Source organism: Lithobates pipiens, unplaced genomic scaffold (assembly GCF_037356315.1).
Source record: "Lithobates pipiens isolate NorthernLeopardFrog02 unplaced genomic scaffold, aLitPip1_a1.2 Scaffold_23, whole genome shotgun sequence".
NCBI classification, from domain to species: Eukaryota; Metazoa; Chordata; class Amphibia; order Anura; family Ranidae; genus Lithobates; species Lithobates pipiens.
The window spans coordinates 214,083,488-214,111,124 of NW_027507785.1; the positions used below are offsets into that span (position 1 = coordinate 214,083,488).

Below are 27,637 nucleotides of genomic sequence, written 5' to 3' on the forward strand. Positions count from 1 at the left end.
AAGAATTAAAAAAAAACACATACACTATATACGACATTATCCTAGCAGAGGGGCTGGCAGTGATTGTGAGCACTGCCTTTACAACCCCTTTAACTTACAGTGCCTTGAAAAAGTTAAATTTTGGTCTCATCTGACCAGAGCACCTTCTTTCACATGTTTTGCTATGTACCTCACATGGCTTCTCGAAATGGTATTTCTTATGGCTTTCTTTCAACAATGGCTTTCTTCCTGCACTCTTCCTTAAAGGCCAGATTTGTAGAGTGCATGACTAATAGTTGTCCTGTGGACAGAGTCTCTCACCTGAGCTGTGAATCTCTGCAGCTCCTGTAATGTTACCATGGGTCTCTTGGCTGCTTCTCTGATTAATGCTCTCCTTGCCTGGCCTGTCAGTTTAGGTGGACGGCCATGTCTTGGTAGGTTTGCAGTTGTGCCATACCCTTTGCATTTTCGGATGATGGATTGAACAGTGCTGTGGGAGATGTTCAAAGCTTGGGATATTTTATAACCTAACCCTGCTTTAAACTTCTCCACAACTTTATCCCTGACCTGTCTGGTGTGTTCCTTGGCCTTCATGATGCTGTTTGTTTGCTAAGGTTCTCAAACAAACCTCTGAGGGCTTCAAAGAACAGCTGTATTTATACTGAGATTCAATTACACACAGGTTAACTCTATTTACTAATTAGATGAATTCTGAAGGCAATTGGCTCCACAAGATTTTAGTTAGGGGTATCAGAGTAAAGGGGCTGAATACAAATGCATGCCACACTTTTCAGATATTTATTTGTAAAAAAAAAAAATGAAAACAATTTATCATTTTTCTTCCACTTCACAATTATGTGGCACTTTGTGTTGGTCTATTAGGTAAAGGCCCAAAAAATACATATACATTTTTGGTTGTAACATAACAAAATGTGGAAAATTTCAAGGGGTATGAATACTTTTTTCAAGGGACTGTAATATTGGGAGGTTGTGCAGGTAGTGATGGGGTTAGAGGAGTACTGTATATAATGCTGGTGGGAATAGGTGGGTACTGTACATAATGCTGGAAAGATGGAGAGGGTACTGGTGGGGTTAGAGGGATACTGTATTTTACAGATAGCAAGCAATTGTGCTGCAAGTTTGAAAATGACTTGCTAAGCAATTGCTAGACTTGCCAGGCTTCACAAATTGGTTGCACAATTGCAGCAAGTCTGCATTGCTTGACTCCAGATCAACTTTTGCAAACATTCTGAAAGTCTGCTGCAAGTTCTGGTTCAGTTATGGTGTACTGTAGTCATCCCACCACAGGGGTCACTGTGGTTGAATTTCCCTGCTGTAGACTTGCAGAGCTCTTGCTGTAGACTCATCACTGCAACTTTGCTCTTGCTAGAGATTTTCCATGCAAATTTGTGCTTTAAGTGCTCTGCAAGTGTTCAACTTGCCAGGGAAAATATGCATCAAGTTAACAGACTTACAATTCAACAAAAATGTTATCCTTGCTATCTGGGATAATGCAGGTAAGGTAAGGCAGGTACTATACATAATGCTAGTAAGGTTGGGAGGGTACCGGTGAGGTTAAAGAGGCACTGTATACAATGTACAATGCTGGTGGGGTACTATATATAATGGTGGAGGGGTTGGGGTACTGGTGGTTTTAGGGGGAGAATGTATATAATGCTGGAATGTTTGGAGGGTACTGTTGGGAGTATCCAGAAAATATCCAGAAAACCGCATTTCAAAAAAAGTAAAACTTGTCTTGAATTCTAATGAGTGAAATAAGTATTTGAGCCCCTATTAATCAGCAAGATTTCAGGCTCCCAAGTGTCTTCTATACAGGTAACGAGCTTAGATAAGGAGTGCTCCTTATCTCAGCTTGTTACCTGTATAAAAGACACCTGTCCACAGAAGCAAGCAATCATACTGCAATCTTTCCCCCATGGCCAAGACCAAAGAGCTGTCCAAGGATGTCAGGGACAAGATTGTAGACCTACACAAGGCAGGAATGGGCTACAAGACCATCACCAAGCAGCTTGGTGAGAAGGTGACAACAGTTGGTGCGATTATTTGCAAATGGAAGAAACACAAAATAACTGTCTCCTTCGGTCTGGGGCTCTGTGCAGGATCTCACCTCGTGGAGTTTCAATGATCATAAGAATGGTGAGGAATTAGCCCAGAACTACACAAGAGACTCTTGTCAATGATCTCAAGGCAGCTGGGACCATAGTCACCAAGAAAACACACTACGCCGTGAAGGACTGAAATCCTGAAGTGCCCGCAAGGTCCCCCTTCTCAAGAAAGCACATGTACAGGCCCATCTGAAGATTGCTAATGAACATGTTAATAATTCAGAGGAGAGCTTGGTGATAGTGTTGTGGTCAGGTGAGACCAAAATCAAGCTCTTTGGCATCAACTCAACTTGCCTGGTTTGGAGGAGGAGGAATGCTGCCTATGACCCCAAGAACACATCCCCACTGTCAAACATGGAGGTGGAAACATTATGCTTTGGGGTGTTTTTCTGCTAAGGGGACAGGACAACTTCACCGCATCAAAGGGACGATGGACGGGGCCATGTACTGTAAAATCTTGGGTAAGAACCTCCATCCCTCAGCCAGGACATTGAAAATGGTTCATGGATGGATATTCCAGCATGACAATGACCCAAAACACATGGCCAAGGGAACAAAGGAGTGGCTTAAGAAGAAGCACATTAAGATCCATGAGTGGCCTAGCCAGTCTCCAGACCCTAATTCCATAGAAAATATGTGGAGGGAGCTGAAGGTTTGAGTTACCAAACGTCAGACTCGAAACCTGAATGACTTGGAGAGGATCTGCAAAGAGAAGTGGGACAAAATCCCTCTCTGGTGGCCAACTACAAGAAACGCCTGACCCCTGTGATTGCCAATAAGCGTTTTGCTACCAAGTACTATGACATGTTTTGCAAAGGGGTCAAATACTTTTTTCACTCATTAAAATGTAAATCAAGTGATAACTTTTTTTAAATGCTTTTTCTTGATTTTTTTGTTGTTATTCTGTCTCACTGTTAAAATTAATCTACCATTAAAATTACAGACTGATCATTTTTTCATCAGTGGGTAAATGTACAAAATCAACAGGGGATCAAATACTTTTTTCCCTCACTGTATAAGCAGAAATAGTTCTCTGCATACAGTGTCTTAAAAAAGTATTCATACTCCTTGAAATTTTCCACATTTTGTCATGTTGCAACCAAAAACATGTGATAGACCAAAAACAAAGTTGCACATAATTGTGCAGTGGAAGGAAAATGATAAATGGTTGAATATTTTTTACTAATCAATATCTGAAAAGTGTGGTGTGCATTTGTATTCAGCCCCCTTTATTCTGATACCCCTAACTAAAATCTAGTGGAACCAATTGCCTTCAGAAGACACCTAATTAGTAAATAGAATCCACCTGTGTGTAATTGAATCTCAGTATAAAAGCAGCTGTCCTGTGAAGCCCTCAGAGGTTTGTTAGAAAACCTTAGTGAAAAAACAGCATAATGAAGGCCAAGGAACACACCAGACAGATCAGAGATAAAGTAGAGGAGCAGGGTTAGTTTAAAAAACAATCCCACTGTTTAATCCATCATCCAGAAATGGTAAGAGTACGGCACAACTGCAACTGCAAACCAAGACATGGCTGTCTACCTAAACTGACAGGCTGGGCAAGGAGAGAATTAATCAGAGAAGCAGCCAAGAGGCCCATGGTAACTCTGGAGGAGCTGCAGAGATCCACAGCTCAGGTGGGAGAATCTGTCCACAGGACAACTATTAGTCGTGCACGCCACAAATCTGACCTTTATTGAAGAGTGGCAAGAAGAAAGCCACCATTGAAAAAAAAAGCCATAAGAAGTCCCGTTTGCAGTTTGCGAGAAGCTATGTGGGGGACACAGTAAACATGTGGAAAAAGCTGCTCTGGTCATATGAGATCAAAATTGAACTTTTTGACCTAAAAACAAAACGCTATGTGTGGCTGAAAACGAACACTACACAAAGCCCTGAACACACCACCCTCACCCTGAAACACAACCCTGTTTCCCCGAAAATAAGACCTAGCGTGATTGTCGGTGATGGCTGCTATATAAGCTCTACCTCCCAAGTAAGCCCTAGTTAAAGTCCTTGTAGGTCTTATTTTCAGGTTAGGGCTTTTTTTCGGGGAAACAGAGTAGGGCTTATTTGGGGGGGTAGGGCTTATATTGCAGCCATCAACGACAATCACGCTAGGTCTTATTTTGGGGGGAAACAGGGTAGTGGTGGCAGCATCATGTTGTGGGGATACTTTTCTTCAGCAGGGACAGGGAAGATGGTCAGAATTGATGGGAAGATGGATGGAGCCAAATACAGGGAAATCTTAGAAGAAAACCTGTTAGAATCTGCAAAAGACTTGAGACTGAGGCAGAGGTTCACCTTCCAGCAGGACAATGACCCTAAACATACAGCCAGGGTTACAATGGAATGGTTTAGATCAAAGCATATTCATGTGTTAGAATGGCCCAGTCAAAGTGCAGACCTAAATCCAATTGAAAATATGTGGCAAGACTTGAAAACTGCTGTTCACAGATGCTCTCCATGCAATCTGACAGAGCTTGAGCTATTTTGCAAAGACGAATGGGCAAACATTTCACTCTGTAGATGTGCACAGCTGGTAGAGACATCCCCAAAAAGACTTGCAGCTGTAATTGCAGCAAGAGGTGGTTCTACAAAGTATTGACTCAGGGGGGCTGAATACAAATGCACCCCACACTTTTCACATATTTATTTGTAAAAAAATTAAAAACCATTTATCATTTTCCTTCCACTTCACAATTATCTGCCACTTTGTGTTGGTCTATCACATAAAATCCCAATAAAATACATTGTTGTAACATGGCAAAATGTGGAAAATTTCATAGGGTATGAATACTTTTTCAAGTCACTGTATATAAAGTACCTGACTAAACCTACCAGCATTATATACAGTACCCCTCTAACCTCACCAGTGCCCTTCCAACCTCTCCAGTAGGGTGGCACCGATACTAGTATCGATATCAGTGCCGATACCGAGCATTTGCATGAGTGCTTGTGCAAATACTCTGATGCCTAATCCGATACCTGGGCAGTCAGGGGATCGGTGTGGCAGTATGGCAGTTACAAGCACGGATCTCCCTGTATAGATCTCAATAAAGTACATGACAGACATTTCTCCTCCTCTCCCTCTTGTGGCTTTCAGCTGCTTTATTCAAATCTATACAGGGAGATCGGTGCTTGTAACACCCCCTGCCGCCCCAATCATCCGGACTGTCCCTTGTGTCCTCCTCTGTTTCCTCCTCCAAGCTCCTAAGGTTCCCTGCCAAGTCCTCCTCTGCTCCCCCTCCACATCTGTCTCTGCTCCTTCTTCAATCCCCCTCTGTATTCTCCGCCGCTCCCCCCCCCTCCTCCTCTGCTTCTTCTCCGATCCCCCTCTGTGTCCTTCTCCGCTCCCCCTCCATGTTCTCCTCCAGTTCCCCCTGTCTTGGATCTGTCAAGATGGAGAGCTGAGGAAGGAGCCAGTAAATATGTCATTTACTGAATCCTTCCTTTTTTAAATGCACATTTAGATGTTTACAATGCTTCAGTTTGTGAATGGAGAAGAGCCTCTGTCTCCTGTCCATTAATCTCCAGTGCAGCTGAGGCTACAAAGAAAGGGACTGGGGAATCTGTGTCCTCAGTCCCTTTCCCTGTCTCAAAGGGAGGTAAAAAAAAAAAACTACTGACACAGTCCACACCTCATCATTGCCACCTATCAGGGTTCATCAGTGCTACTGTCACATGACATTAAAAAAAGTATCGGTAATCGGTATCGGTGGGTACTTGAAAAAAGTATCAGTACTTGTATTTGTACTGTCTTAAAAAAGTTGTATCTGTGAACCCTACTCTCCAGCATTATATACAGTACCCCTCTAACCACACTAGCATTATACGTTGTATACAGTACCCCTCTAACCTCATCAGTACCCTCTAAACCACCCATCATTATTTACAGTACCCCAGTAAACCCACCAGTACCCCCAATCCCTCCACCATAATATAGAGTACCCATCGACCCCCCCCCCAGCATTATATATTGTATACAGTACCCCTTTAACCTCACCAGTACTGTCCCAACCTCACCAGTATTATATATAGTACCTTTCTAACCTCACCTGCATTATTTACAGTATCCCTCTAACCCAACCAGTACCCTCCCTACCTCTTCAGCATTATATAAAGTACCCACCTAACTACACCAGCATTATATACAGTACCCCTTCAACTCAACCACTACCTTCCCAACCTCCCAGCATTATATACAAAACCTGCCAAACCCTATCAGCATTATATACAGTACCCCCCAAACCAACCAGTACCCTCAACCTCTCCACTATTATATACAGTACCCCTCTAACCCTACTAGCATTATATGTTGTATACAGTATCCCTCTAACCTCACCAGTACCCTCCCAACCTCGCCAGCATTATATACATCACCTGCCTAACCTCACCTGCATTATATACAAAACCCTCCTAACCCCACCAGTACCCTCCCAACCTCTCCAGCATTATATACAGTACCCCCAATACCCACCAGTAACCTCAACCCCTCCACCATTATATACAGTACCCCTCTAACCACACTAGCATTATACTTGTATACAGTATCCCTCTAACCTCACCAGTACCCTCCCTACCTCTTCAGTATTATATAAAGTACCCACCTAACCCCACCAGCATTGTATACAGTACCCCTACAAACCCACCACTACCTGCCAAACCTCCCAGCATTATATACAATACCTGCCTAACCCTATCAGCATTATATACTGTACCCCTCTAAGCCCACCAGTACCCACAACCTCTCCAGCATTATATAAAGTAACCATCTAACCCCACTAGCAATATACAATGTATACAGTACCCCTCTAACCTCACCAGTACCCTCTCAACCTCTCCAGCATTATATGCATTGCCTGCCTAACCTCTCTTGCATTATATACAAGACCCTTCTAATCCCACCAGTACCCCCCAACCATTATATACAGTACCTCCCTACCCCAACAACATTATATACAAGAACCCCTCTAACCCCACCAGTACCCTCCCAACCTCTCCAGCATTATATACAGTACCTGCCTAGTCCCACCAGCATTATATATAGTACCTATCTAAGTCCATCACTACTTGTCCCACTTCTCCAGCATTATGTACAGAGCCCCTCCCCCTGCCCTCTCCAGCATTATATACGGTACCTGCCTAGTCCCACCAGCATTATATATAGTACCCATTTAAGTCCATCACTACCTGTCCAACTTCTCCATTATGTACGGAGCCCCCCAACCTCTCCAGCATTATATACAGTACCTGAAAAAACATTCCTGTTGGGCCCACTACTATGTCAGACCTTGTGCTGAACTGTGAGTTCAATAAAATCCACCACTAGATTTCATTCTATTTTTAAAGAAACTTTCACCAATTTCTCTTAATTATTATTTTTGCTTGGTATTTAGCACCTGGCAAATTCTATTATTTCACAGAAATAATAATAAGCTTAAGAAACTTTATCTAGTTAGCAAAAGTATTTTCCTGCCAATTTTGCCTTTTGCCACCTTTTAACATGTTTTGCACCTGTTAATGTCTTGTGTGTCAGTTTACAGGCATTTTTACATACCACTTTGCATACAGTAGTTTTCACTTTGGGATTTTACAAATGAGGGATTTTAAAACTGACATGAAAGTTTTTTTTCACAATAGATAAGTAAAACTGCACTGTAAAGCACAGTACAAAGTCTTGACTTTATATATGCCCTTTGGTATGCCCTATGTATACAATGCAACATGTCCTTACCGTTAGCCCATCTAAAACAGACTATGTTGATTGAAGGGCAAAGAAGCAGCATACCAGTTAGCTGACATACGTAGGATAGCAGTATTACAAGCCATTGCAGGAATAAAGCAATAATTAGCAGGCAAATCCTAATGTGAGTTATGAAGTGATCTCAGGACACTTACAGGAATAGAGCGACTCAAGTAACGTGCAGTGGAGGAAAGGCCTGTGTATGAGGGTCGGTAGGATCCATAGGAATCATTGCCAGCAGCAGACACGTTCCAGTTACGGTTGTTGTTGAACTCGCCTTGGCTTCGGCCAGGAGGACTGGTGGGGTACAAGCTGGAAGGGTGTGCTGGGGAGTAGCTGGGACGGGAGGGAGAGGAACTGCGGGTACCATCTAGCTCTTCCAAAGCAGAGTTTAGATTCCCAAGCGAGCCAGCAAACCGTGTATTTACAGAGAAACTGGGAGGAAAAAACATGAGGGGGGAATGATAGAATGTGTGCATTGATCCATTTAGTAAACAAGCAGGAAAAACAACAAACAGACATACTCTGACAACATGCATATCATGCTGAATGCATATAAAGGACATATAACAATCACATGGACATGTTACACATACAGAAACCCTGTATGTCAAACAATTTAGCATAAAGTGATATTTAACATTATTAATCACTATGCACCGCAACATATTCAGAAACTTTAAACATATGATGTCTGGAAAGTAGAACTCCATCCAAAACCTTTAAAATTTTGGAGGGCGTGAGTTAGGTTAGAACCTGTGTCTCATTTTTATTACTGTGACCCCATTTGGAGATTTCCCCTCTCTTCCTGTCCCATTGACAACACTGTCACCTAAGCAGGAAGTGAGTGTAAATGTCCTCCTCCAGGCTACAGACAGTAAAATAAAAAGCTAAAAAGGATGAAACCCTTCCCCATTCTGTTCAAAACAGTTGAAATGTATATTTAAACAGCACTCGTAGCCAATTTCAGAACCTAATAATACAGGTATATTAATATATATTGGTAGTAATACAGGTATAATATTATAGGTTGGCAAGCTATAAAAGAAAACTCTATTCAGGCTGAAAAATTTACAGTAAATCTATATATTAGCTTATCGGAAGCCATGAGTCTTTTTATTGTGTACTGCAGTAATAGTAATAAAAATGTTTGAAAATCAGTTCCCTGTATGTGGATATTTGCAATCACATAAATCCAATGCCTGGCACTGTATGTAAGGTAGATGTCCACTGTTACTGTACAGTCTATGATGATCAGGACAGTGAGGTCTTAGTAGAGGTTAGGCTGCATAGACTACTGTTTCCGCTACAGAAGCACATTTGTGGCTCTTTACATTTACAGTAAGAGATCACCACTGTGAAATATAGTATATTGTAGTCCAAAACTGCGTTTATGTTTTTCTACACATTTATATGTAGATCAATGTGACCAACACCTCAAGACAAACTATAGCACTGACGGGGGTGTTTCAGCCACTGCAGCACCGAAAAGAAATGAAAACAAAAATTTTATAATTATGTTTTAGCCTTTACCATTATTGTACTTAATAAAAAATAAAAAAAGTGACAAGGACAAACAGCTATTTATATAACATGGTAATTACTGAATTCTTTATCCTGTTGGAGTTCTCTTTTAAACTTTTGGTCATGTTATTTTGTTATATTGGGATGATCTTTCTGGTCAGAATTTAAATGACTTGCTTAGGATGGGCCCAGCATTTACTAAGTTGATATACTGTACTAAGTTGACCAACTTAAAGCTTACCGTAAGGGTTTATTCACAAGCATGTAATATACGCTGCATACAGGGTACATATTTGTACGCATATGTAAGTAGCTGTACACTTGTATTTCACGCTGAACGCATGTAAACATTTTTTCCAGCATTTACATGTCTACATTATACAGGAACACTGTTGGCAGCTGCTGCCATGGTTGGAAGAAATGTCAATAACAATATGTAATCAGAGTCACCCGTGCTGCTTATAATACACCTGGGGGGAGATTTACTACAACAGAATCAGAATTCAGAATCTGGTGTAGCTGTGCATGGTAGCTAATCAACTTCTAACTTCAGTTTGTTCAATTAAACTGAAAATTAGGCTACTTTTACACTAAGGCACTTTACAGACGCTACAGGGTTAAAAATAGCACCTGTATAGCGCCTGTAAAGCGCCTCTCCTGTGTCTCCAGTGTGAGAGCCCGAGGGTTTTCACACTGGATCGGTGCGCTTGCTGGACGGTACAAAAAATCCTGCAGGCTGCATCAATGGAGCAGTATATGAGCTAAAGCGCCCCTTCCCATTGAAAACAATGGGGCAGCACCGTTAAACAGCCGGAATAGCGCTGATGCAGTGGCACTAGGCGGGTGTTTTTAACCCTTTTTCGGCCACTAGCAGGGGTTAAAACCGCCCCGCTAGTGGCCAAATAGCGCTGCTAAACAACGGTAAAGCGGTGCTAAATATAGTACCGCCACAACACCCCAATTTGAAAGTAGCCTAAAACTTGGAAGCTGATTGGTTTCTATGCAGAGCTGCATCAGATTTTGCATGCTCCGGTTTTAGTAAATCTCCCCCTGTATTTCTGAATTTCATTAATGCTCTGACAGTGCCTGTGCAGTGGAGCTTGGGTAGTCATTCATGAATGACTACCTGAGGCCATTCTGCGCATATTCCACTGCCAAATCAATGACTGATTCAGAAGACTGACAGTGCAGCCACTGCTGATTACACATTTTTGTTACTGATATGTCAGCCATGAGCTACAGTGGTGGCCAATGGGGTCCCTGTACACTGCCCATATGTAGATGTTGCATAAACATTACATGCACACAAAAAGCGTACAAGATCCTTCTGTCAGTATGTTGGATATGTCCGTGTGAATGAGACCTTAGTCCAGTTTTAATGGCATTACGGCAGGAGAATTCAAACATATCCTTTCTGCCACTGACTGGCTAAATTCTTAGACATGTACATAGGATACCATGATTATTACTGCTGAATGTGTGTGATGGTCTAGATTTAATAAGTAAAAAAATTCTAACAGAAAAAATACATATAACTCAGTTATCAAATGAACAGCATAAAATAAAATGTGCACATCATTATTTTTTGACCCCGAACACTAAGGACTGATGTAAGCTAGAAGGAATAAAAACTTTCCCTGTAATTGATAAAACAAAGCATAATTGGATTTTCCTGATCTGCTTGGAGTTTCCACTTGAAGGAAGCAGTGTATTTGTGAACGGAAGTGAAGTGAGCATTGTTTTTAAAATAAGAATGATCTGGAAGTGAGTCAGGAGTTTAATAATTGGTATTTACTGACCTTATCGCTCCAAAAATTCTAATGGATTGTAGCCAAGAATCTAATACCTTATAGCATACTGAATGCATTGAAAGCGGTCGCTGATAATTATGTTGTGATATAATACATAACTTGGAATGGATTGTTACTCCAGTGTCTCAGTCATTGGCAGCAGAGAAAACTAAGCAGTATTATGGTAGTTGTTACCCGTTTATTATATTTAAGATTTAATATCTCAAACCTAGTACTAATTAGTCAAGGGAAACTGTAGACAAACAACTTAATACACAGTTAAAATCCATATCTGTTTACCATTTTAAGACCCCATTCACACCGGAGAGTTTTGCAGGCACTATAGCTTTAAAAATAGCGCCTGCAAAAGGCCCTAAAACAGCTGCTACATGCACTCCATGCCGAGGGCTTTCACACTGGAGTGGTGCGCTGGCAGGGCGTCAGAAAAAGTCCTGCCAGCAGCTTCTTTGGAGCGGTCAACTCACTGCTCCTCCACCGATGCTCCCCATGGAAATCAATGTGGCACCGCTGCGATACCGCCGGCAAAACACTGCTCCGGCGGCATTTTGTAGGTGGATTTAACCCCTTTTTGGCCACTAGCAGAGGGTTAAAACCGCCCAGATAGCAGCCGAATAACACTGCTAAAATGACGCTAAAAATATCGCTTCTTTACCACTGACGCCCGAGGCGGCTTGGTGTGAATGGGATCTAACTGGCAAAATGTTAATTCCCGTGATTTTCACACATTTTTGCACTGCATGGCCAGATAAGTGACATGCATATTTTATGAACAAGCAGTTTGTCTTCATGGTTCAACATTCAACTTTCTGTATCACCTCTCCTCATCCAGCTCTCTGATTTGGCATCACAACTTCTGTCCAGTAAGCAGAGACCTAGCTTAGAAAGCAGCAAAAATGGCCTAGAGATCAGTAACATTAAACCCCGTTCACACAGGTGCGACTTGTCATGCAAATTGTTCCAAATCGCATAACAAGTCGCACCCCATTGCTGTCAATGGAACCATTCATATTGCCGCGACTGATGCAAAAGGTTTCTGCACTACTTTTTACCGATTTCATTGCGACTTGCACAGACGTCTGTTAAATGAGGTCGCAAGGCCACAATGAAATCGGCAGTGCAAACTGCACTGATTGCTAAGCTTTGAAATCGCGCTTTTCAAAGCCAGAACTGGAGTGAATGGGGGCTAAACCAGGGAATAGTAGAGATCTTACAAACTAGCAGAGGTACTTATTACAAGTAAACCCAGACAAAATTCATACTTTTGGGATTACCTGTAAACATATCTGTATTCCAATTACACATTTAGCTGTTTGCCTGGAATAACACTTTAAATCAGGGGTCTCAAACTGGTGGCCCTCCAGATGTTGCGAAACTACAAGTCCCATCATGCCATTGCCTTTGGGAGTCTTGCTCTTAAAGCGGTTCTGCACCTAAAATAAAAATATTAAAAGCCAGCAGCTACTAATATTGCAGCTGCTGACTTTTAATAAAATCACACTTACCTGTCCCAGGGTCCACTCACACTTATCTGTCCAGGATGTCGGCGGCAGATGACGAGCGATCGCTCGTCTCGCTGCTGCCCCCGCTGCCATCCTCTGTCAGGGAATCGGAAGTGAAGCATTACAGCTTCACTGCCCGGTTCCCTACTGCGCATGCGCGAGTCGCGCTGCGCGTCTCTTATGGTCCCCCGCTGTGTCTCTGGGAACTGTGTGTTTCCCAGAACACAACGGGGGGGGGGGCGTCTGCGGCGGTCTGGCCGGAAGTGGGTGCAGATACCTGGATTATCCAGGTAACTGCACCCCCTCCCCCCTGAAAGGTGCCGATTGTGGCACCGGAGGGGGGGGAGGGATCAGATTAGCGGAACTTCCCCTTTAGGGTGAAGAACCGCTTTAACTGTCAGCCTTGCAATGCCTCATGGGACTTGTAGTTTTTCAACAGCTGGAGGGCCACCAGTTTGAGACCTCTGCTTTAAATGAATAGATGTCAGACGCAAGCTTATTTAACCAACTAAGTCTCTTTATACTAATATAATGTTGCAGTATTCAGTCTGAAAAGTCAGTTCATTAACCACTTCAGCCCCGGAAGAATTTACTCCCTTCCAGGACCAGAGCACTTTTTGCGATTCGGCACTGCGTCGCTTTAACTGACACTTGGACGTGGTCGTGCGACGTGGTTCCCAAACAAAATTGATGTCCTTTTTTCCCCACAAATAGAGCTTTCTCTTGGTGGTATTTGATCACCTCTGCGGTTAAAATTTTTGGCGCTATAAACAAAAAAATAGCGACAGTTTTGAAAAAAACGCATTATTTTTTAGTTTTTGCTATAATATCCCCCAAAAAATATTTATAAAAACATTTTTTCCTCAGTATAGGCCGAAGCATATTCTTCTACATATTTTTGGTTAAAAAAAAATTGCAATAAGCGTTTATTAATTGGTTTGCGCAAAAGTTATAGCGTCTACAAAATAGGGGATAGTTTTATGGCATTTTTATTGATAATTTTTTTTTTTTACTAGTAATGGCGGTGATCAGCGATTTTTTATTGTGACTGCCACATTATGGCGGACATATCGGACAATTTTGACACATTTTTGGGACCATTGGCATTAACCTCCCTGGCGGTATGATTATTTCATATTTTAGGTGCTGAAAGCGGTACCATTATTTTACATGGAAATTTGGCGTTTTATATTGTAGGCCTGTAATTCTTAGAAATAACTCACTGAAATCTGTCCAAACCAGAGTCTAGTAGACATCCCGGGTATGATAAAGTTTGAAACATGAAATCATAAATTATAATATAATAAATAACTATAAATAATTATAACAAATAATAATATAATAATAATAAAAATTATTCAATATGGTAATCAATAAACACAAATTTGCTCAGTTGCAGAATTGTCACTGTCATTACTTTCAGTGTTTGATGATGGATTTCCCCACAAATCACTATCACTCAATTCTGAAAGTGATTCTAATTTATTATCGCTGTTTTCTAGCTGGTCTAAAAGCACTTATAATGTAAACGGACATGTTTTAGTTGCTATGGACAATCTCCAGTTTCCTGGCAGAAAGAACAGCATATATAATATAAAACTGCATGCAGGACACTGGACAAACCACTAGGGACAAAGGGGATGTGTAATTATTTGATACAGTACTGCAATCTGTAAGATTACAGTATACTGTATCTATACTGTGTTTTTTAGTTTTTGAATTTGGCGCCGAACTCCGTCCCTGTGGGTCGCAACGCTCGCAGGGAATGGAGTTCAGCACTATGATTTGAGCGAGACATGGAGGCTCGCAGATCACAGCGGGAAGACATCGCAGGATCCAGGGGACAAGGCAAGTAACCTCTACATGGATCCTGCAATGCAATCCCGAGGCTCGGGGTTACCGCTTTTGGTACTGAAATCTCACCCGAGCCAGACTCGGGAATACCTGGTCATGTCTTGGTGGGTTTGCAGTTGTGCCATATACTTTCCATTTTTGGATGATGGATTGAACAGTGCTCCGTGAGATGTTCAAAGCTTGGGATATTTATTTATAACCTAACCCTGCTATAAATTTGTCCACAACTTTATCCCTGACCTGTTTGATGTGTTCCTTGGCCTTTATGATGCTAAGTTCACTAAGGTTTTTTAACCTCTGAGGGCTTCAAAGAACAGCTGTATTTATATTGAGATTAAATTACACACAGGTGGACTCTATTTACTAATTAGGTCAATTCTGAAGGCAATTGGTTCCACTAGATTGTAGTTACGGTTATTATAGTAAAGGGGGCTGAATACAAATGCACGCCACACTTTGCAGATATTTATTTGTAAAAAAAATTGAAAACCACTTTCCTTCCACTTTACAATTATGTGCCATTTTGTGTTGCTCTATCACAAAAAATCCTAATAAAAATACATTTACGTTTTTGGTTTTAACATGACAAAATGTGGAAAGTTTTAAGGGGTATGAATACTTTTTCAAGGCACTGTAGTACTTGGTGGAGAAAGCCTTGTTTGCAAGCACAGAGGGAAGACGTTTCTTAGTAGTTGGTTGCACACATCTCAGGAGGGATTTTGGTCCACTCTTCTTTACAGATCTTCTTTAAATCCTTAAGGTTTCTTGGCTGTCGCTTGGCAACTGGAAGTTTAAGCTCCCTCTATAAAATTTTCTGTAGGATTAAGGTCTGGAGACTGGCTAGGCCACTACATGACCATAATGTGCTTTTTCTTGAGCCACTCCTTTGTTGCCTTGGCGGTATGTTTTGAATCAGTGTCATGCCAATCCACAACCCATCTTCAGTGTTCTGGCTGAGGGAAGACGGGTCTCATCCAAGATTTTACAATACATGGCCTCCTCCCATGCAGCAAAGTTGGCCTGTACCTTTAGCAGAGAAACAGCTCCAAAGCATAATGTTTCTACCTCTGTGCTTGACTATAGGGATGTTGTTCTAAGCCCTTGTACACACGGTCGGACATTCCGATGGAAAATGTCCGATCGGACCGTGTTGTCGGATAATCCAACTGTGTGTGGGCTCCATCGGACTGTTTCCGTCGGAATATCCGACCAACAAAGTTTTAGAGCTGGATATAAAAATTTTCCGACAACATGATCCGATCGGACTTTGTCCGATCGTATGTAGAGAATTCCGATCCGACAAAGTGCCTTGCATGCTCAGCTCAAATTCCTAGACCAAAGCTATTGGCTACTAGCCTGAACGTAGTCCCGTCGTAACGAAATAACGTCATTACATTCTAAACGATCGGATTTTCCGACAACTTTGTCCGACCGTGTGTATGCAACACCAGTTACGGACAAAATCCGTCAAACAAAATCTGACAGATTTGGTTGTCAGAATGTCCAACCGTGTGTACAAGGGCTAAGAGTAAGTCAGCGTTTTTCTTCCTCCAAACACAGAGAGTCAAGTTAATCTAGAAGAGCTCAATTTTTCCATGGAAGTGCATTGTGTTACCAAAGGTTTGTTTGATAACTGTGGTCCCAACCTCCTTGAGATTATTCACAAGCTCCTCCCGTGTAGTTCTGGGCTGATTCCTCACTTTTCTAATGAAAATCCTTACCCCATGAGGCAAAATGTTGCATGGAGCTCCAGACCAAGGGCGATTGATGGTTATTTTGTATTTCTTCCATGTGTGAATAATCGCTCCAACAGTTGTCTCCTTCTCACCAAGCTTCTTGCTGATGGTCTTGTAGCCCATTCCAGCCTTGTGCAGGTCTACAATCATGTCCCCGATGTCCTTTGACAGCTCTTTGGTCTTGCCCATGATGGTGAGGTTTGAATGGAAGAAAGAAATTCTATGGGCATGTGTCTTTTATATACATAACAGGTTGTCGTTAGGGGCACCTTCTCAATTTAACAGGACTAATCTGTGTACCACATTAACACATACTGTAGCTAGTCTGTGAGAGCCAGAATTATTGTTGGTTGGTAGGAGATCAAATACTTATTTTATTCGCTGAACTGCAACTCAATTGCTAACATTTGTACCATGTGTTTTTTCCTGGATTGTTGGTTAATATTCTGTCTCTATCATTTAAAATGCACCTATGATAAAAATTATAGACACTTTATGTCTTTGTAAGTAGGCAAACCTAAAAACTCTACAGGGGATCCAATTATTGTATAGTTTTGTATAGTTTTCACCACTGTATAGGGTAAAAAAAAATTACGGTTTCTAACAAATTAAAAATTATTTTTAACACATTAACTGTATCAGAGTTAGGACAGGTCTCTATATATTTGAATGTGTGAACTGCTTGCAAATCGCGTAGGCTGTAAATACCTATATTGTACCTTTTCTACTGAACTGACGTGGAAGTTCTCACTGATACTGCAGTCATTAGGGAAATGACATAATTATACTGTCACATGCAAAGATACTACATTATCCCACGCAGAAAATTAGGGAGCCTGAAATCTAGAAGAGACAAAGGTGTTAACATCTACACTGCCAGTTCCTCTGTTTTGAAGCCTTTTGTCCCATAGCTATTGATTCCTTTTTACAAAAAATCTTCTTATGTAAAACCAGTATGCTGTTGTCAATTGACATTTTACCAGGTAATTTAAGCCACCGCAAACTTTTCAGGTACTCTTTGGGCAAAGCAAACTTCTTAAAAATTCTGCTCTTCTGACAAATTGGCCAATTTATTTTAATGATCCAGTTTCCAGAGAGAATATCCATTTTTATAAAGATAATTAGATTAAAAAAAATTGAATTCAGTTCCTACATGTCATATGTTTTTGAACCTAAGCACGCATCTAAAAAAGATATCCTGATGGAAAAATAAAAGTTCAGGGCTATTAAAATACACAGACGGCAAACAGAAAACTAGCCAGAAGCTCTCGATTCTGTCTCTGTCACAAGGGGTTTATTAATGAAAACAAAATTTCAGAGCCATTCATTGTATGAAGCTGCATGTACATTTGTTCTGTACAAATGGGGGCAAAATTGAATGTTACAAGGCTATCTTTTCTCCAGGGTGAATGTTATTTATTCATAAAGAATATAAAAAAATCATAAAAATACTACATTATGGCAACTAGATGGAGCTGATTATATTGTACTGTATGTAAAGTTGTGCTCATGTTTACATACCCTGGCATAATTTATGATTTCTTGGCCATTTTTCAGAGAATATGAATGATAACACAAAAACATTTCCTTCACTCATGGTTAGTGTTTGGCTAAAGCCATTTATTATCAATCAACTGTGTTTACTCTTTTTAAATCATAATCACAACTGAAACTACCCAAATGACCTTGATCAAAAGTTTACATACCCTGGTGATTTTGGCCTGATAACATGCACACAAGTTGACACAAAGGGGTTTGAATGGCTATTAAAGGTAATCATTGTCACCTGTGATCTGTTTGCTTGTAATTAGTGTGTGTGTGTATTAAAGATCAATGAGTTTTAAAAGGCCAATGAGTTTCTGGACTCCTGGCAGACCTTTGCATCTTTCACCCAGTGCTGCACTGAGGTTTCTAGATTCATGGGGAAATGGGGAAAGCAAAAGAATTGTCAAAGGATCTGCGGAAAAAGGTAGTTGAACTGTATAAAACAGGAAAGGGATATAAAAAGATATCCAAGGAATTGAGAATGCCAATCAGCAGTGTTCAAACTATAATCAAGAAGTGGAAAATGAGGGGTTCTGTTGGAACCAAACCACGGTCAGGTAGACCAAGTAAAATTTCAGCCACAACTGCCAGGAAAATTGTCCGGGATGCAAAGAAAAACCCACAAATAGCGTCAGGTAAAATACAGGACTCTCTGAAAACATGTGGTGTGGCTGTTTAACCCCCCTAGCGGTAATCCCGAGTCTGGCTCGGGTTGGGATTTTAATTACAGGAGCGGTAACCCCGCGCCAGACTCGGGATCGCTTCGCTCAATGCAGGGGAGGACACAGGGAGAGTTACTCACCTTGTCCCCTGGATCCAGCGATGTCCTCCGCGCTGTGTGATCGAGCCGTCCTGCGCTCGATTCACAGTGCCGAATGCCGCAGAGCTCCGTTCCCTGCGACGTTACGGCGCACGGGAGCGGAGAACGGCGGCAAATTCAAAAAAGTAAAAACACACAAAACACACACAGCACTGTAATCTTACAGATTACAGTGCTGTATTAAAAAATACACACCCCCTTTGTCCCTAGTGGTCTGTGCAGTGCCCTGCATGCACTTTTATATTATAAATACTGTTTTTTTCTGCCTGGAATTTGGAGATTGTCCATAGCAACCAGAAAGTGTCCCTTTTTCAGTGTTTTAGGATTTGATTACATTATTGAATATTTTTTATTATTCTTTATTATATTATAAACTTTATCATACCCGGGATGTCTGCTAGACTCTGGTTTGAACAGATTTAAGAGCGTTATTCCTAAGAATTACAGGACTACAAAATAAAACGCCAGATTTCCATGCAAAATAATTGTACCGCTTTCAGCACCTTATTCCAGACTGAATCATACCGCCAGGGAGGTTAAGATGCACAATAAGGAGACACTTGAAGAAAGATGAGCTGCATGGTCCAGTCGCCAGAAGAAAGCCATTACTACGTAAATGCCACAAAATATCCATCTTACAATACGCCAAACAGCACAGAGACAAGCATCAAACCTTCTGGCACAAAGTAATTTTGAGTAATGAGACCAAAATTTAGCGTTTTGGCCACAACTATAAACACAACATTTTGGAGAGGAGTCAACAAACCATTCCTACTGTGAAACATGGAGGTGGATCACTGATGTTTTGGGGATGTGTTTGGTCAAAATTGATGGCAAGATGAATGCAGTGATCAAAAAATACTGGCGGACCATTTGCATTCATCAGCCAGGAAGTTGCACAAGGGACGTACTTGGACATTCCAGCATGACAATGATCGAAAACACAACGCCAAGTCAACCTGTCATTGGCTACAGCAGAAAAAAGTGAAGGTTCTGGAGTGTCCATTTCAGTCTCCTGACCTCAATATCATTGAGCCACTCTGGGGAGATCTCAAACATGCAGTTCATGCAAGACAGCTCAAGAATTTACAGAAACTGGAGGCTTTTTGCCAAGAGGAATGGACAGCTTTACCATCTGAGAAGATAAAGAGCTTCATCCACAAATATCACAAAAGACTTCAAACTGTCATTGATGCTAAAGGGGGCAATACACGGTAAGAGCTGGAGTATGTAAACTTTTGATCAGGGTCATTTGGGTAATTTCTGTTGTGATTATCATTTAAAAAGAATAAACACAATTGATTGATAATAAATGACTTCAGCCAAACACTAACCATGAGTGAAAGAAAAGTTTTCGTGTTATCATTCATATTCTCAGAAAAACGCCAAGAAATCATAAATTCTGCCAGGGTATGTAAACCTATGAGCACAACTGTATTTATGATGACCATCACCTACATCTAGTGGCAATAATGCTTGTTTTTCCCGAGTTACCTCATTCTTTTGAATAGTCAACTAGGAGAGAAAATAGCCTAAAAACATTATGTGTTGTCCACATTTGCACAAAAATGAATGCACATGCATTTTTCTAGAGTGAATAGCTCTAAAAAATTTTTTTTATAAATACACCCGTAGGATACACTGCCACTAAAACAATAAAAAACAGACCTGCCCAGTGCTAACACCTGTGTGTGACAATGAAGATGAAAAAAAGCCTGGGCCACGGTTGAATGAGAAAAAAATTGTTACAGCTTATAGTGAACACTGTCAAAGAAATTTACTATGCCTATGATGACTGATGATAATAGTTTAAGGCACTGAGTTTGCTGTAGTGAATACAGGCAGTTAGTAAATGCACTGTGACTGTGATAAATGATTGCTTACAGCAGTGACTGCAAAGTGAACAAAATTAATGAAAGCTGTAGTCAACAATGCAATTTAGCACTTCAATGTGAGGTGAAAAGCTTCAAGTGCTAACTGCAATGGGGAAGCACAATCTGTGTACATGATAATAGCAAGACGTTCTGACAGATCGATTAAATGTGCAGTCAGAAAATGGTAACCACAGCATTCTGATATTTCTTTTAAGGGGGTTATGTCTAATAGTACAAAGCCTCCTGACCGGCTTTAGGAAAACAAATGGAAGTAGACGCAGGAGAGGAAAGGACATGCAAGGCAATATGGCGGAGTCTGCCAGTGCTGATCCAATGCCGACTGGATGCTGGTTTTACAGCATGCCCATTCGACAGAAGCCAGTCATGAGAGGAGCTCTAAATCTCAGAGTTTGCATGCATAGAAGGACGGATGAGTGGAACAGGCTTCAAACTGTCTGTTCCCAGGGCCGCTCATTTGTCCCTGTACACAGGGAAAATGTTCCCGTCACTCCTGGGCCTCTCCTGGCCATATAAATACACACCTCCTTTATGCTGCATGGCTTTGTGCATCTGTGTGAATCAGGCCTTAAAGTAGCTGTAAAGACACAAGGGTTTTTACATTCATGCATTCTATGCACGAAGGTAAAAAATATCCTGTGTGCAGCAGCCCCCCCATTACTTACCTAAGCCCCATCTCAATCAAGCAATGTGCACAAGAGCAGCGGCTCTCCAACGTTTCTTTCTTCTTATTGGCTCCCACTACTGTCAATCACAGCCAGTGAGCCAGAAAGCGGGGGCAGGGCCGGACTATGCTCCATGTGTGAATCGCAGTGCAGCGGCTCGGAAGCAAGCCTGCTTGGGTGTCCCCATAGCAAGCTGCTTGCCATGAGGGCATTTGGCAGCAGGAAGGAGGCAGGTGTCCCGACAGGGAACCAGAGAAGGGGGTGATCGGGGCCTCTCTGTGCAAAACCACTGCACAGAGCAGGTATGACATTTTTGTTATTTAAAAAAAATATGCCTTTAACCACTTGCCGACCATCTGCCATTGTTTGACGGCGGCACTCCTGCGCAAATTGCCATAGCTGTAGAGGGGGCACTTTAAGGAGTATAGGGGGCATGCTTGCACCCACAGCGTCACATTGAAGATCTGTCAATGTAAATAGACAGATCTCCGTTCTGCCAGGGGTGAGGAGGCTGATCTGTTGTTCCTACTGCTTAGGAACAACAGTCAGTCTCCTCCCCCAGGCAGTCCCATCCCCCCACAGTTATAAACACTCCTTAGGACACACATTTAACCCCTTGATCGCCCCCTCCCCTGCAATTTATACAATAATCAGTAGCTATTTTTTGCTCTGATTGCTGTATAAATGTCAGTGGTCCCAAAATAATGTCAAAAGTGTCCGATCTGTTCGCCGCGATGTCGCAGTCCCAATAAAATTTGCAAATTGCCTCCATTACTAGTAAAAAATAAATAAAAAATTATAATAAAAATGATATAAATCTATCCCCTATTTTGTAGACATTATAACTTTTGCGCAAACCAATCAATATATGCTTATTGTGATTTTTTTTACAAAAAATATGTAGTTGAATACATAGCGGCCTAAATTGAGGAAGAAATTAGTTTTTTTCTATATTTTTGGGGAATATTTGTTATAGCAAAAAGTAAAAAATATTGTGTTTTTTTCAAAATCGTCGCTATTCTTTTGTTTATATCGCAAAAGATAAAAACCGCAGAGGTGATCAAATACCACTAAAAGAAAGCTCCATTTGTGGAAAAAAAGGACATTGCAGGAATGTGTAATTGTCTGTTAAAGCGACGCAATGCTGCATTGCAAGAAATGGCCTGGTTAGGAAGGGGGTAATCTCTTCCGGGGCTGAAGTGGTTAATATTTGAATATATATTATATATATATATATATGAATATGTATTTCCACTTGTATAAAAAAACAGCCTTATGTCCTAAGTCTTAGATACAGTACAACTGGTAATACTAAATGATACTAATAATAATAGTTTCATGGCATTTATTATTACTTTGAAATTTATTGTTGGTGAAGAGCCTTAGTGAATTTGTGCTTTTAATAGTCCAGAAATGGAAATTGCTCAGTTTTCAGATTACATCCACTGGATTTTGGCACTCACTTTTTTGTTTTGCTGCTTGAAGATCCTGAACTCTGTCCAACTCTCCTAGCAACTGCAGATGAAGATGCAGAAACTCTAGAGGACTTCAGTGGGGACATGGAGCCCTGTGCACTGTTAGACGCGATTACTCTAAGAGACACAAGAGCATGCCAAACTATCAGCAAGCATTCAAGATCAAAAGAAAGTCTACAGTTCTTAAAATAGATATCATGACTCTGATTATCTTAATGTAAGTATTATTAATAAAATGTTGAACAATTACTCCAGGCAAACTAAATTACTGTACTTTAGGGTCTCACTAATATGCCCCAACTTTTAGCTGCAAGTATCCTCCCCTTGATCAGATAAATCTAAACCCGATCAGTTAAATATCATATAAGCGTTAGCATATTAATATAATATTAAAAGCCATTTTTAATCTTGGTGATTCTGCCATGAAGGTCCTTCTACAGATATTTCTAGTTATAGACTGGCAATGCTCTGTCTATACCTTCCAATTGTGCTCTTGTGTTCTCACCCTGTCACATCAACTCATGGTGAAGTGTACAAGCAGCTTTACAAAATAACATTGCCCAGGTATAAAGGGATAATTGTTTACCATTATCATTATTATAACTATCATTATTATTATGGCTCCAAAGCCAGGGCCAAAGAAAATATGTATCACTCACACTACAGCGAGAGAAAATAGTCAGAAAGTGACTATAAAAGGCTGCAGCCTCTCTTGCCTCAGGAGACGGCCCAACAGACTCCTATAGAAGTCTACTGCACAGGGACAGCAAGTGCACTGAGGATTGGCTGTAATGTACACAAGCATCGGAGGCTGCTGACAATATAGCAAGGCAGGTTAGCTTAGCAAGGAGGCAAAGGAACGAGTGCACTTTTTAAAAATTGAATATAACCTTTTAAACAAACCTGTGCTTTTCCTATTTATTAAAGCAACAGGTTTGCTTTAATCCCCTCCCTAATCCCAGGCAGAAAATACTTTCCCTCCTTTCCCACAGCTCCATTCAGCACCAGGACCTTTGCAGGTCCAATTAAGAGTTGTCACAATGGAATCTACTGCCCTGTATGAGCACAGACAGGGCTTTGCTTTTACTCCCAGGGGGTGGATGGATCAGTGGGGGGAACTGTGGAAGTCTGCATCAAAGTGATCCAGTAGATTATGACTAATCCAGTAGGCTATGACTAAGCAAAGAAATTTGTGAAACGCGTCAACCATGCTTCCCTCTGAAAGTGTCTTGATCATTTCTTGATGTTGGGACTTTATACAATAAAGCTTCTATCCTTATCTGTTGGAGTGCATTCATTTATTTCAGGGATAAGCAATTAGCGGACCTCCAGCTGTTGCAGAACTACAAATCCCATGAGGCATAGCAAGACCCTGACAGCCACAGGCATGACACCCAGAGGCAGAGGCATGATGGGACTTGTAGTTTTGTAACAGCTGGAGGTCCGCTAATTGCAGATCCCTGATTTATTTTGTTTCCTGAAGTACCTGCCCAGATCATGGACTGGACCTGCACCTGTCTGCTAAGGAGAACATTATTATCACCTGGAGCGGTGTTATCTGTTGCTTGTTGCGTTGCTGTTCCAGTAGATTTGCCGCACATGGGCAAAGTACAGACTCACTTTAAAGTGTATGTCAGAACAAAATGTAAAAAAAATGAAGTGCATCCCTGCAATACATACACGCTTCTCCATAATTTATGCCTTTAAAGGTTATGCAAGTACAAAAAATACCAGTTGATCTGCCAGAAATTTACTCAGCTCTTAAAGTATTACTAAACCCACAACAGTAAAATTAGTCTGTATATGCAGTAAAGCATGCTTGTTATACTCACTGTGGAACCTAAGGGGTTAATCATTGGACTGTTTGATCCTGTTTGACCCTGTCTTCTCTGATCCCCCCTTCTTCCCCTGATAAGACAAAGCCTTTGGAGTCACTCTGCACATGCTCAGTTTGGTGTGTATTGCTAGATTTCTTTTTCTTTTCTTGGGAGGGTGGATGTGATTAGCACAGGAACAATCAGCACTGTCCAGACAGAGGGAAAGGGGTCCTGCATCCTCATAGGACAGTCAGTTGAAAATGAAAACTCCTCCCACAAGCTTTAACCAGACACTAGGGATGGGCTCAGGCGTGTTCAGATAGTAGTCACAACCCACCTGAGCAATCCCGCCAGGAAGCCCTCACTGCACACCACCAATCACAGGCAGTGAGGCATTTCCCTGCCCGCAGCTGCACATACACATGCTGCTTATGATTGGCAGGGTGCAGTGACGGCTTCCTGTCGGGATTGCTCAGGTGAGTTGGGAACACGATCTGAACACGCCAGAGCCCATCCCTACCAGACACTGATAGAAGTCACAAGCCTGCTATATAGACCTGATGAGAAAAGGTATTTAGCAGTTTATATTTACTAAAATAATTGTATTTTCAGTTGTAGGTCTGTGTACTGTGGGAGACCAGATAAAGTGAATGTAGGGTACTGGGTTTAGTAACACTTAAATTTCCTCTTTTTGAATCATACCACTTGCTTTTTTGTTGGCTGAAATTGCAAGAGTTGGCCTTGCCTAGTTGTACTGACTCCCTCCATATCCATTAATCTCCACGCATCATACGCATTCCGTTTTCTTTGGATACAACTAAAAGAACTCCTTGAGATACTACAGAAAATGTACACAGGTCCATTCTTTTTCTGACATGATCAAAAGGTATTTTTTTGCACTTAATAGAAAGATATAAGAAATTGCTGTCTATGGAGAAATTTTAGGACATCATTTTGAAAAAATACAGTGACTCTCTAGGTGTGGACATCTCTGAGTTGAGACAGATATGTAAAAAGGAAAATACCTGAAAGGTTGAGATGTTGATCTTGTATGTGGTTTCATTTCATCTAACCTGTAAAAAAACAACAGAAACATTAGAGGTCTAAAGCCCATTTCTGGCCACATAGTTCTGAACATCAGATCGCCATACTCCTGCTCTGACACCAAAAGTGGCAGCTTAATGACTGGAGGTTTTGACATTATTTATATGTATAAACGATCAATCCATGCAAAACTGATATTTGAGTTTTGCCAAATGCTAGAGAGTTAAACCACCTGACAGTTCCATATATCAGTTTAATATGCGTGTTCTTGAGTGTGCACGCCTGCTATCACCATTCCCACAATCTGTTTGATGTGATATTTATTTTATATTGTGGTGAAAGCAGCAAGTGGTGCTGGAACACCAAGGTAGACAGGAATACTCAGAACCTCCAGATAGGAACAGAGTATGACTGGCCATACACCTATAGATTATCTGCAGATTTTCTATGGTCAGATGGAAAAAGTGGAACAGATTCCTCCATTTACGCTGAACTGTGTTGATGGAAGAATCTCCCACTGGCCCTAGCTTCCATATCTTGCTAGTCGGCCCCGCTGGCTCTCACAATACCTGAACATTCTGATTCGGTGCAGGCACTGTTTAAAGAGGGATTCCACCAAAAAAAAAAATATTAAAAGCCAGCAGCTATAAATACTACAGCTGCTGACTTTTAATAAATGGACACTCACCTGTCCCGGGTTCCAGCGATGCCGGCAGCCGAGGCCCATCGATCGCTCGACTCTCGGCTGCTGCAGTCACCATTCTAGGTGAGGGAATCAGGAAGTGAAGCAAATTGGCTTCACTTCCCGGTTCCCTACTGCGCATGCGCGAGCCGCGCCGCACAATAGGAAATCTCCGCGCTGTCACTGGGACCCGTGTGTGTCCCAGCAGACAGCGCGGCAGGGCAGGAAATGGCGTAGACTCCCACGGGAGTCTATGCCCGGAAGTGGGTGAAAATACCTGGTATCTCCACCCCCCTCCCCCCTGAAAGGGACACCGGAGGGGGGGAGGGATCCGATCAGCGGGGGTTCCACTTTAGGGTGGAATCCCGCTTTAAGTTGAGAGCCAGCGGGGCCAACTAACAAGATACTGAAGCTTGGCCCAGTGGGAGTTTCCTCCATCAACACAGTTTAGCATACATGGAGAAATCTGTTGCACTTTTTCCATCTAACCATAGATTATCTGCAAATAATCTATAGGTGCATGGCCAGCTTTAGGAAATATGGTAGGGGCAACTTACTTATGCAGTAATAAATCGCAATATATGGAAAGGCACTAAACCAATATAGAGTATATAATCAAGTGCTCACATATATAATATGAATACACAGGCAGAATAATATAATATATACAAATAACAAGTTTAAAATAATTTACATAAGTGGTAACCACAAAAATATTATCAAGTAATCCAGTGAAGAGTATACAGTATATATTGAAGTGCCAAATAAATATTTAAAGGTGACTTTAAAATTAATAAATGCAAGGTAAGTAAAAGCTCAGTGGAAAAAATATGTCAAGACAGGCACAAGTGCTCAAGGGGGTTGTAAAGGTTGGCGTTTTTTCACCTTAATGCATCCCATACATTAAGGTGAAAAAACATCCGACAATACCGCCCCCCCCCCCCCCCCTGTTTTACTTATCTGAGCCCGTTCAGCTGATGCGCTTGCCCCCGATGTCCTCTTCACCGTTCAGCCTGGCCATGGATTGGCTAGAGTGGATAGATTGAAAACAGCGCAGCCATTGGCTGGTGCTGCTGTCAATCACATCCAATAATGCGGTGCGCTGGGGGGGGCGGGGCCGAGTGATACAGTGAGCGACTATAGCCGCCGGCCGTAAGAACTAACCCCCAATGCGAGAGAGCTCACATGAAGGTGGTTAGTTCTTGTGGGGAGGAGCTGAGACAGCCGCCAAGAGACCCCAGAAGACCAGGTTTGGGGCCATTCTGTGCAAAACGAACTGCACAGAGGAGGTAAGTGTAACATGTTTGTTATTTAAAAAAAAATAATTGTCTTTACAAACCCTTTAATAAGGAGAATATCAGGCAATGAGTAAACCACTGATCTCCATGCAATCTCCGTGAGCGGCCATTGCACATATTGGTGGAT

At 41.6% G+C, this 27,637-nt stretch overlaps 1 protein-coding gene across 4 annotated transcripts in view; it reads right to left on the reverse strand.

The window, feature by feature from the left end:
- Positions 1 to 27,637, reverse strand: part of CDC14A (cell division cycle 14A) — a 188,035-nt gene that overhangs the window by 5,631 nt on the left and 154,767 nt on the right. For 2 of the 4 annotated variants that reach the window (XM_077452821.1, XM_077452823.1), the window contains 3 exons: positions 25,512 to 25,559; positions 22,658 to 22,786; positions 8,004 to 8,283 (listed from right to left, as the gene is read on the reverse strand). In XM_077452821.1, the coding sequence (XP_077308947.1) occupies positions 8,004 to 8,283; positions 22,658 to 22,786; positions 25,512 to 25,559 (457 nt within the window). The remainder of the gene's footprint in view (positions 1 to 8,003; positions 8,284 to 22,657; positions 22,787 to 25,511; positions 25,560 to 27,637) is intronic. The other 2 variants (XM_077452824.1, XM_077452822.1) reach the window with 2 other exon arrangements.